This window comes from Salvia splendens, chromosome 8 (genome assembly GCF_004379255.2).
Source record: "Salvia splendens isolate huo1 chromosome 8, SspV2, whole genome shotgun sequence".
NCBI classification, from domain to species: domain Eukaryota; kingdom Viridiplantae; phylum Streptophyta; class Magnoliopsida; order Lamiales; family Lamiaceae; genus Salvia; species Salvia splendens.
The window spans coordinates 31,772,987-31,784,403 of record NC_056039.1 but is presented as its reverse complement, the minus strand read 5'-3'; the positions used below and the strand labels follow the sequence as shown (position 1 = coordinate 31,784,403).

Here is an 11,417-nt window from a genome sequence, read left to right as displayed (position 1 = left end):
ACCAACGGGTCGCAACGCAGTTGACAGCGCGGAGCTGTGATGACCTTGGGGTCACGGGTTCAAACCCCGTCACCTGCTGAAAGACTTTCGGCCTTAATTCGCAAGTCCAGTCGAGCAAGATTAGTCGAATTCTGCCTAAGGGGGTTCGTTACACCTGTGGTTAACCAAAAAAAGAAAAATACAAATACAAATTGATCATGAGAATGTATCTATATAAAAAGTTTTTAAATTTTAATTAACCCCTTAAAAGTGAATAAATAATTGACTGGGTTGGCATCAAATCTTGTGTGTGACCTTACACGAAATCATATAAGTAGAAAATTCAAAAGTCAAACATAATTTAAAATTTTTGAATTCTCACGTTATTGAAAGAGTTAGAGCATGAAAGACTTTTAATTTAGCCAAATTATTTATTGTTAAAACTGTTAAATCTTGCCCACATCGACTTGATGATAATCCTGACTCCTCTATATAAGTATGATAAACCTCCCCCGAGAAATGATATGCTACAAATCTTATGTGAGCTCCTTATATGAACACCAATATCGTTTGACGCACATTTAGTGTTGTTCGTTTTGAATTATATATTTAGTTTGATTCTAATACATTAAAAATGTTATTGAAATTTTTAATTTTATAAAATTCATAAAAATCAAAGCTTGATTTGTTATTTTATTAATTTATTTGAAATTATAGAGTCAACCAACAAATCGAGCTTTGATTTTATGAATTTTGTGAAATTAAAAATTTCAATAACATTTTTAATGTATTAGAATCAAACTAAATATATAAATTGAAACGAACAACACTAAACGTGCGTCAAACGAGATTAGTGCTCACATAAGGAGCTCACATAAGGTATGTAGCATATCATCTCCCCCTCCCCCTTATAAGGCCTTTTAAGGGGTGAGTGGTCCATTTCTAATATGGTATCAGAGCGGGCTCAAGTCTATGATAAATTTTATCTCTTTATCTCTTCTCTTGCCTACCCATGTAATGGAAGTCCGATGTGTCATTCCGATCCACACGTGAGAGGACGTGTTAAAACTCTTAAATCTTGTCCCACATCGACTTGGTGATAATCATGACTCCTCTATATAAGTATGGTTGACTCTCCTTTTAAGGAGTGAGTGGCTCATTTCTAATATTTATAAAGTTTGGATAATCACTATCTGACCACGGTATAATTACAATTACTGAACAACTCCTGAGAATTGTCTTGACGAAATTGTGTACGAAGTATCTGATGAACTATTAATACCTTGAACTCATTTTTATTAGCATATAAAGATATACAAAGGGGTAAAAATGATGATAAATATAAATTAAGGTACGAGTAATACAAAGCTAGACGAAAGTATAAAGTTAGAATTTTAACCATGTGATTAAAGGCAAACACCATTAACTTGTTGATGCTTGCAACTAAGATTAATCTTTGTTGTTCATGTATAATAAAATTAACATATTTCAGTTAAATTTTCTACATTATAATATAGTTAAGAAAAGTAGTAATGACTAATGAGTCATATAATTACGCAGCACGCATTGTGTATTTGACGGCCCGAATATTAAAGTTGTTTTTCAATCAGAGAAAAAAGTAATTAGTGGGCTTTATGCTTTTAGGTTTTTGAGATGAGGCCTATGATGCACATGCCATATTAATGGGCCTAATTAATAATAGGCTTACAAAGAGATGACCAACAACTACCGTATACCAATTGCTAGTAGTTTTTAAGCATTTCTTTTGCTCAAGTTCAATCAATATGTTTTAATTTTATTTTAAAATTATTAATTAAAATTCACTACTCAATTTTTAACTTTATACTTTTTAAAAACATTCAAATTGCAATTTGTTAATCAACAACTGGTTTATCAACAAGCTTAAATGTTTTAAAATGTACTTCCTTCCTCCATTATTAGCACTGTTAAAAAATGGATGAAAAAAATAGGGAATATTAGTTTCACTATTATATAGTATTAGGTCTAAATAAAATGTAAGTGATATACTGGAATGTAAAGCCTATTACTACCGTTTATAGTAAAAATGAATTGAAAATTTTATTTGCTGACAGATCCAAATAGAATAACAAGACTCCTAATTGCGAATGGGTGGAGTAATATTAAGGAGAAAACAAATGTGCGGACTCAAATTCAATGATTTGCAATCATAACTTGAGTTTGGGTCCCAATTGCATATTTATTGAAGAAGCAAAATCCAAAGTTAACTGGATTTTTACAGCAGTGGACATTCAAATGTTCAATAATTATAAAGAAAATGATTGATCAGGAAACATCAACAAGAGGGGTAGTCGCAGTTGTAGTCTGCAATAGTGGCGCCATAGCGTCGTAGAGAACCTTCGCGGACAAGGAAATGGCAGCCTCAGTTGGATGGAATGAATCCCAGAAATAGTATTCATCTCTGTTGCTGCACGGCGTGCTTCCCTCAACACAGTGCCCTAGCACACCCTCCGACACCTCGCAACATGGTTTTCCGACCACCGTTATATTGCCGTACGATGGGTTGTCCGTGATTTCACTGACGTACAGGAATCTGGCGCCGGGGAGGAGGTTCAAGGTTTTTATTAATTTCTTGAGTTTTCCGTTGAAGATGTCAACGGCCGCGTTGCTCGTCTCCACGCACCCTGTCAACGGCGAGACAGGGTACTTGGCCGTCTGCTGCGGAATGCACCCTAATTTTCCGAGTCCGTTCACGGCTACTTTTCTCCCACCGTTCTTGTATAGCCTCTGGAATATTTCATCACAATATTTTAATAATTTTTCTCTCTATTTCTTTTACTTATCAGATTTTGCAATGAAACTCTTATGGAATATTTTCTATTGGCATTAACTCCCTTAATTAGAAATTTTCTATTATAGAAAATATTTTTCTCTTTAATAAAATAAGACTCATTCTCAATTACCATTTTTTTCTTTCTGTTTCTTTAGTACTTTACTAGTTACTCCTTCTCTCCACCATTTAAAGAACACTTTTGCTATTTTAGTTTGTCCATGATTTATAAAACTATTTACTTTGTTTCACTTTTAGTACACGGCTCCCACGTTCCACCAATTTTTTACACTCATAATCTAATACTAAAAATAATACTTCCTCCGTCTCATTCAAGATGACCACCCTTTCTTTTTTTGTTTGGCCCAATCAAGATGGTCACTTTTCAATTTTGAAAATAACCTCATCTCTCCCATCTCCTCATTAAAATATTCAACACTTTTTTTTCCTCTCTACATTTCTATTTTATTCCACCTAACAACACTTGTTAAGAATATGGTCATCTTGAGTGGGACGGAAGGAGAAAGTACTTTAAATGAGTTCTCACATTCCACTCACATTCTCTCTATACTTTTCTTCACAAATCAAACAATTTCTTAAAACTCATGACGAGTCAAAATGACTTTTTGAACGGTGGACGGAGGGAGTATGCATTAAGATATATGTTATTTCAAAAGTGAAAAGTGAGAATTATTTTCCACTCGTACGGAGTATTTTATATTTGTTGAAATGAGAGGAGAGAAAAGTGAACTCACAAGAAGGTGCTTTGAATATTGTGCGATGGCGAGAGAAGCAAACTGTTTGGGATTGTAATTAGTGGTGGAGGCGTAGTATTTGGGGAGATAGTTGCCGAGGTAGTCGTTGTTGCCCATTGCCACGTAGTATGTACAGTTGCTAAGATGTTGCAAGCTTAATTTTCTGCTTCCAAACATTTCGGCCAATCTCGTAACTATGGCCTCATGATTCGACAGTTGCTCACTCATAGTCCACACATCTCCCTTACAAAACAAACCACCATTCAAACCAATTAGTAGACAGAAAAAAAAAATGGAAAGGGAAGGTAATTAAAAGTGAAAGTAAGAGAGGGAGTACGAAGTGTTGCCCGGATTCATCAAGAATTCCGGCTCCACCCGAGCCAAAGTTGACACCGTTGATTCTGTCCCAATCCGTGGCGTTGGCGTATGGGGGAAGGGGTTCGTCTATCCCCAGTAGTTCAGCTGTTATTATCAACGAAGATGACTTATTTCTAAAATGAAAATGACTTACTATTTCTAAAAATAAAAATATTACTAATATCTAGTCACTATTTATTATCATGTAGAAAATGAGTGCATAAAGAAAAGGATGGTTTAATTATGTACCGAGGAAATCTGCGGTATTTCGGCCGTTGGTGAATCTGCCGGTAGGGCCGGCCGGGAAATCAATGCCGTAAGGCGAGTAATTGACCTTGGCAGTTGTGTTGAGGTAATTGTTGTTGCCGTTGTCGACCAATGAATCTCCGAAGATGAAGAAACAGTGAACTTGGGATGCATCGACAACGCCACCAAATTGGAAAATTACAAAATTTAGTAGCAGAAAATAGCACACATTTCTCATTATAGAATGAGGCATGATGATTATGATTGTGTGGCGAAACATAGATAAGGAGACTCCCTTAAATAGGCTGCTGATGATTAGTTGAGTTATAAGGAGGTAGGTTTCCCACGTGATCACGCTTTCCACATGCTAATAGTAGTATTCTGTAAGAGCATCTCCAATGGCGGCGAGCGGGCCGGCTAGCCGATTTCCGGCGCTCGCCGAACCATTGGAATAGGCGAGCGCCATTTCGGCGAAAAAATCAGCTAGCGCTGGCCGATCCGCGAGCGCTCGCCGGTCCGCTCACAGCCATTGCAGGCGGCGGACCGGCGAGCGAATTTAAATTTTTTTTTATATAATTAGGGGTGATGTGGCTAGGCTATTGCTGGCCTATTTACTTGACCTGATGATGTGACAGAAGGATTTTTAGTGTTGATGATGTGACATGAGGAGTTTGTGACTGGGCTATGGCTGAGCTATGGCTAGGCGAAAGCCACTGTGTATGCCCTTAGGGGGAGAGGGCACAATAAAGATATTTGTGTGAATTGTGGTTGATAATGCAAGATATTACTTGAAATAGTATTTGAAATTGGATAGACATGTTTGGATGGTAATACCAAAATGGAAAGGTAGGTATATGCAAGTTTTTTTTGTACACTTTAAAGTATGGATAAAATACACACTTATTGTAGATTCCATAGTAGTAGTAGATTTATCTATTAGGTACTAGTAATTAATTAAAAGTCCAATTATTAATTCTCTAACTCTTATACATGATCAAATTTACCGTAATTAATCCACAAATCTTCCATAATTTCCTGTTTGAAATGGCTGGAAAATTATACTATTCGTTCTCAAACAAAAAACAATAAATATTATAGGCCCTGCTCATTAAAGCAGCAACAAATATCAGTACTATTCTCCCGCCCCCACCACCACCATTGATCACATGATATTTAAACAGACTACTCCTCTCTAGGGAACAAAATATTTATAAAGTTATTAAAATGAATAGGGAACAAAGTTGATTGTTATCTTATTCTTTAGATTATTTTTATAAAAATCTCTAGAGTGCATAAATGAATATCATATGGTTCACAATCTTTTAATTGACCGTAAAAGTATATTCTTTTAGAACTTCTGCCTCTAACAGTAAGATATATTATATATTTCGTTAAAGTATATAGTATCAATCCAGTATGTCGTATGAATCCACCTCTAAGTGAGAGATAGAGACAAAGATATCTTACACTTAGGCTAGAAACAAATAAAGTGCATGAAATAAATTTTTAAAAATATTTTCCTAGTAACTTACATAAGCACAATAATGTCTGTCTTGGATGAAGTGGTGCCATGCTTACAGTCACTGGCAGATCTACAAAAGAACAAAGGGGTACGAGTGTACCCCAAAAGTGATAAATAGCCTAGTGGTAATTTGCTCTCTTGTTATAGCATCAACCCAGCTTCGACCATCTCTAAGACCATTTTATGCCATCATACTAAAATTTGTGAAAGACTAATGTTAAATTTTGTGTATTATTCTTAAATTTCAAGTTCGATGCAAAATCATTATATTTAATTAATCATGTATAAGCACATTGATAAATTAATGGGTGGGTAAGCCTTAGTTTTGATATTGCTGTACTGATGATTTAATTCGATTCTATCATAGTCCTGATTGATTATAATGAATCAAAAGAAGTCACACACAAGCGTGCGTACATGTGTGATAGATGACATAGATGACATTACCATAACTGTGAAATTACATGCCAGCTGTAACATGTCACAAAATAGATTTCGATAAGATGAGCCATCACGGGTTATGTGACTTCTGTCAGTGTGAGCTTGTCTGTATTCTGTATATTTTCTTTAATCATTGATCAAATTTAGAGCATAGTGCTAATATGTCAGTCATAGTCTAACCACAAACTCCTTCAGGACAAATAACTGGATAAGTAATAGGCTAGCCATGATAAACAAAATTATAAAAAACAAATAATTAACAATCACACAAAATACAGAATTAAATTTACGACACAAATACGGGAAAATTCAATAATAATGGTAAAATTAAAAAAAAGTACATTAATAAAAAAAAATTACATTAATTTAAAAAAAACCCCTCTTCCACACACGAGCCCTGCCCGACATCATCTGCATCCCGGGTTGCATCCCCAGTACCCCCTGCCCGCCCTGCATCCCCTGCCATCCCGGCATACTACCCCCGGCTGCCATCCCAGAAGTCATCTACTGCTAAGGGTACATGTTGTAGTACCCGGCCATCGGACCCCATCCACCTCCCACGGGTACCGTGGGAGTTTGAGACCCGCTTGTCACTGGAGTAGACTCGTTGTTGTTATCCATTTTACTTTATTGCTCTTGTACAGAAATTAAGTGAGAGAGAAAACTAGTTAAAACAAGTGGTGCGAATGAAAATGTCGTGCAAATCGCGTATATAGAGTGTTTCGAAAAAAAAAAAGTGATGGTCGATCGCTCGCCGATCGCCCGCCCACAATGGCGGCCAGCCGATCGGAAAGCGCATCGGCCAGCGCTCAAAATTGTCGTGCGCTCGCCGAAATTCTCGTCATTTTTCCGCTCGCCGCCTACAATGGTTCGGCTAGCAGACCGGCCAGCGCCGGTAATCTGCTAGCCGGTCCGCTAGCCTCCATTGGAGATGCTCTAAAGGCCATCCGCAACGCTATCACTTATCCGTCTCTTAACCGTCTCATCTCTTAACTATTCATGGTCCCACTGTACTTTTCACTTCATCTCTTAACTAAGGGCATCTACAATGGCTTTCGTCCAGCCATAGCCCAACCACAAACTCCTCCTGCCACATCATCAGGACAAGCAAATAGCTCAGGCTCCAGCAATAGCCTAGCCACATCACCCCTAATTATATAAAATAAATAATTGACAATCACACAAAATACGGAATTAAATGTACGACACATATGCGAGAAAATTCAATAATATTATTTAAATAAAAAAAAGTACAATAAAAAATACATTAATTTAAAAAATACATTAATTTAAAAAATATACATTATTAAAAAAACACGACATCCGCCTCACTCCTCGTCTCCGTCGCCCCCCTCGCCACCGTCACCGTCGCCGCCGCCTCCATATTTGCCGAACCCCCCGGTGCCCCCCCGGTCTTCAAATCGTCACGCATGCTCACGAGCATTGCGTGAAGAAAACTCTTCTCCTCGAGGTCTGTCGCCGTCTGCCATTCGGCTAACGTCTTGGCCATCTGAGCGCGCGTTTGTTGACGCATGAATAATTTAAGATCCTCCAACAACTGGCCAAGAGAGGATGCCGACTGTACCTCCTGGGACCCCCTGGCGCCCCCCTTCGCCTCCCGTTGCGCCCGCCTTTGACCAACCGGGCGAGTTCGGCGAGCGAACGATGAAGGGGACGGGAGCTCCTGAGCATCCTCGGGGAGGTCATGGGAACCGCCGCTGCTGCCGCTGTAATCACCGGTATAGTTCAGTCGTTGCTTCTTCGGCCAGCCAGCGTCGACACCTGCCCGGAACTTCTCGGAGTCCATCAGCACCTCGTAGCAGTTCCAGTAGGTGAACTCTTTATACAACCCGGGCTGGGGGAAGGCTTTCTCCGCTATCCTCCTGCAGTCATCCTCCGTTTGGCCACTGCTCTGCATGCGGAGGGCGTTGGCGTACAAGCCCGAAAATCACGAGACCCCAGCTCTGATTCGGTCCCACCCCTTCCGGAACTCCTCCCCGGTGCACGGCCTCCCCTCCGGGCAAAATCTTATGAAGGCTGCAGCAATTTTGACCCACATGTTGATGATTCTCTGATTGTTCGAAGTCAGAGGATCATCACAGACACTCACCCACGCTTTGGCAAGCGCGACGTTCTCCGCGTGCGTTCACTTCCTCCGCACCGAGGGGTCGTCCTCGACCGGCTGCGACGACTGGCCGACCCTCTTGTCTTTCCCCTTGCCCTTCTTCTTTGCGGGGCCCCGACCCCGCCCTACTCCCCCGTTTGAACGGGAGTTTCTGGAACACCGAGAAGATCAAACCCCAACTCCTCTAAGGAGAAAGTCTCATATTGCGAGAACTGTGCCTCCGTTGGGGTCGATGTGTGCGAAGAATCAGTCGAAAAATCAAAACTGGGGCGATAGACGTTCCCCCCCCCCCCCGCGTCCCCTGCGTCGCCGGTACCCCTCCCGGCATCATCTGCATCCCCGGACCCCACCCCGGCATCATCTGCATCCCGGGTGTCCACCCCGGCATACTCCCCCCGGGTGCCATCCCGGGCATTATCTGCTGCCACGGGTACATGTTGTAGTACCCGGGCATCGGACCCCATCCACCTCCTACGGGTACCGGGGGAGTTTGAGACCCACTCGTCACTGGAGTACCTTCGTTGTTGTTCTCCATTTCGCATTATTGATCTTGTAAAGAAATTAAGATAGAGAGAGTACTTGTTAAAACAAGTGGTGTGAATGAAAATGACGTGCAAATCGCGTATATATAGTGTTTCAAAAATAAAAAAAATTTAAAATTCGCTCGCCGACCTCACGCCGGCCCGCCACCTGCAATGGCGGCGAGCGGACCGGCAAGCGCTAGCTGATTTTTTCACCGAAATGGCGCTCGCCGGTTCCAATGGTTCGGCGAGCGCCGAAAATCGGCTAGCCGGCCCGCTCGCCGCCATTGGAGATGCTCTAAGAGACAGAACCTTCAACCCTCCATCCCTTATCCGTCTCTTAACCATCTCATCCCTTAACTATTCATTCAATTTCATTTTTTATTTTTATTTCCAACAAATTCAATTAATACAAAACACACTTCATTAAATAAAATAAAATTACAACTTAAAATCTTAAAAAAAATACATAATTAAATTCGTGGCAAAATAAATAAAAAAGACATAATTTAAAATACTATTTTATAGAAATTATAAAAACTACTCCACCGGCAAATCATTTCCCGAGGGAGGCGGTGGAGGCGGAATACCAAGTTGTCCCGCCGGATACACAATGTCGGCATGATGGGCTTGAAATTGGGCAGATGTCATACGGGAAGTGTCTGCCATCGTAGCGGTGAAGTACATGGACAATAAGGAGGAGGGCGGCCCTTGGGAGCCCGTCTGGCTTGATTCTCTTGTGCCCCTTCTCCCTCTAGCCGCCTTCGCCGCCTTGGTCCCTTGCAGCTGACGGCGCCCACGGGAGGACCCCCCTGCATCGTCCGCCGTGCCCTCAACCTCCTGCGAGGCAACCTCTTGTGCAGTGCTGCCTAAACCGCCCTTACTAGACGAGTATTGGCCGCCCGCCGTGTGCTTCGTGCGCTTCGAGGTCGAGCCCGTGCTGGACTGGACACCGCCGGCCCACCTTTCCTCGTCTTTGACGGCCTCCCAAACATCGACATGTCTAAATTCTTTGCCGGTGTCGTCGAAATCGACTCGCAAAGCCGATCTCAGAATGTCGGCTCCCGTGGCTTCGCTTTGGTAATGAGCCGCTTCGTTCTTGTAGATGCCGCATAATTTTTTGACCTTTCTGTCGACTCGGTCAAAGTGAGCGCGGAGCATCTTCAATGTGCGGCGGCGGGACCCCTTCGGCTTAATCTCGTTGTATGCCTCGGTGACCTTTTCCCAGAAGCACTTCCGGGTTTGTTGATTCCCGACGATGGGATCATACGAGACGCTGATCCAGGCGTTGTACACAGCCATCGTGTCCTTGCAGCTGTACGAATGTCGGCCTACATCATCCTCCTCCTCGGCCGCCTCCGCCTCTTCCTCTTCGGCGTCGAATGCCCTGGAGCTTCCACTGCCTCGTCCTCCTTCCGGAGTGGGTTCATCCGGATAATCCTCCCGAATATGGGATAATCCCTGCGAATACCTCGGGGCGGAGGGATGAGCGTATGCATCAACATCAAAATGGGGTGGTTGGTACCTCGCCGGCGTCAACGAGCCCTGGGTGCCCGGCGTCGACGAACCGGAACCGGAACCACCCAAGACATTGTACATGCCCCCCAGTCGCCAAACGCGTTGATGTCAAACCCGCCGAAGCCGCCCTCGTTTCCATCGCCGGATATTTTGTGATGAAAATTGGAGAGGTTAGATGAAAATTGGAGAGGAAATGAAGATGATTTGAGAAGAATAGATGTGTGTTTGTGTGTGTAATGAGGATGAAATAGGAGTATTTATAGAGTAAAAAAATATAATAAAATAAAATAAAAAATGGTAGAAAAAATGGTAATATTACCGTTTTCGTTTTTTTAAATTTTTTTATTTATTAAATTCAATTTTTTTTAAAAAATGATTTATTGCGTCAACGTGACGAAGCCCACTCGCGGGCCAGCGAGTGGGCGTCACGCGCGGCGCCAGCTCACGCCACGTGGCGCGTGGCGAGCCAGCCCGCGAGACGTCTCGGTGTGATGGGCGTCTCGGCACGACCGGGACGAGACGGGGCGCTGCAACGCGTCTCGCCGTTGTCTCGTCTCGGTGGGACGAGATACGAGCCACCCGCGGGACGCGATGCGGGTGGCCTAATTCCGCAAGATTTCAACTTCACAGAAATTTTAATTTTAATTTAAAGGTCAAACTTAGGACTCACATGTGGATTTGATATCGAATCAATCTGCTTATAATCCAATTATCAAAGTCAAGTTCAAACATTACATTGTTAAGAAAGTTTTCAATTCGAACTTGAACACGACTTGCATACGATACAAATCCGTAAGTAGAACAATTTTGTTCGTGCTAACGAAATATGAAATCGTTAACACACGACAACCACACGGTAATTACTCGAGAAGATTCACATGTTGTGGAAGAGATATGACTCATCGGCAAAGTGTTCGTGGCCACAATGGAAAGGAATGAAGGTGACATATGATAGTAATATTAATAGGTTTTTCAAATCCGACTGGAACCCAATCTGATCTAATTCGGTATATTGTGTCGTTACTGAAATGACCTAATAAGATTATATTTAATTGTGTCTTCATAGGATTTCTTTCTCTTTGCATTGATTTTATGTATCCTAAAGATCATTTTCATCATTTTCAAGTTTGGATAAAGACGCTCA

General features: G+C 41.7%; 1 protein-coding gene across 1 annotated transcript; it reads right to left on the bottom strand.

Annotated features, from left to right (window-relative positions):
- Positions 1-2,177: 2,177 nt before the first annotated feature.
- Positions 2,178-4,435, bottom strand: LOC121744481 (GDSL esterase/lipase At1g33811-like). The gene is made up of 4 exons (XM_042138024.1): positions 4,150-4,435; positions 3,881-4,005; positions 3,544-3,786; positions 2,178-2,745 (listed from the first exon to the last, which is right to left on the bottom strand). The coding sequence occupies exons 1-4, from the start codon at positions 4,424-4,426 to the stop codon at positions 2,284-2,286; spliced, it is 1,107 nt and encodes a 368-aa protein (XP_041993958.1). The 5' UTR covers positions 4,427-4,435; the 3' UTR covers positions 2,178-2,283.
- Positions 4,436-11,417: the final 6,982 nt, after the last annotated feature.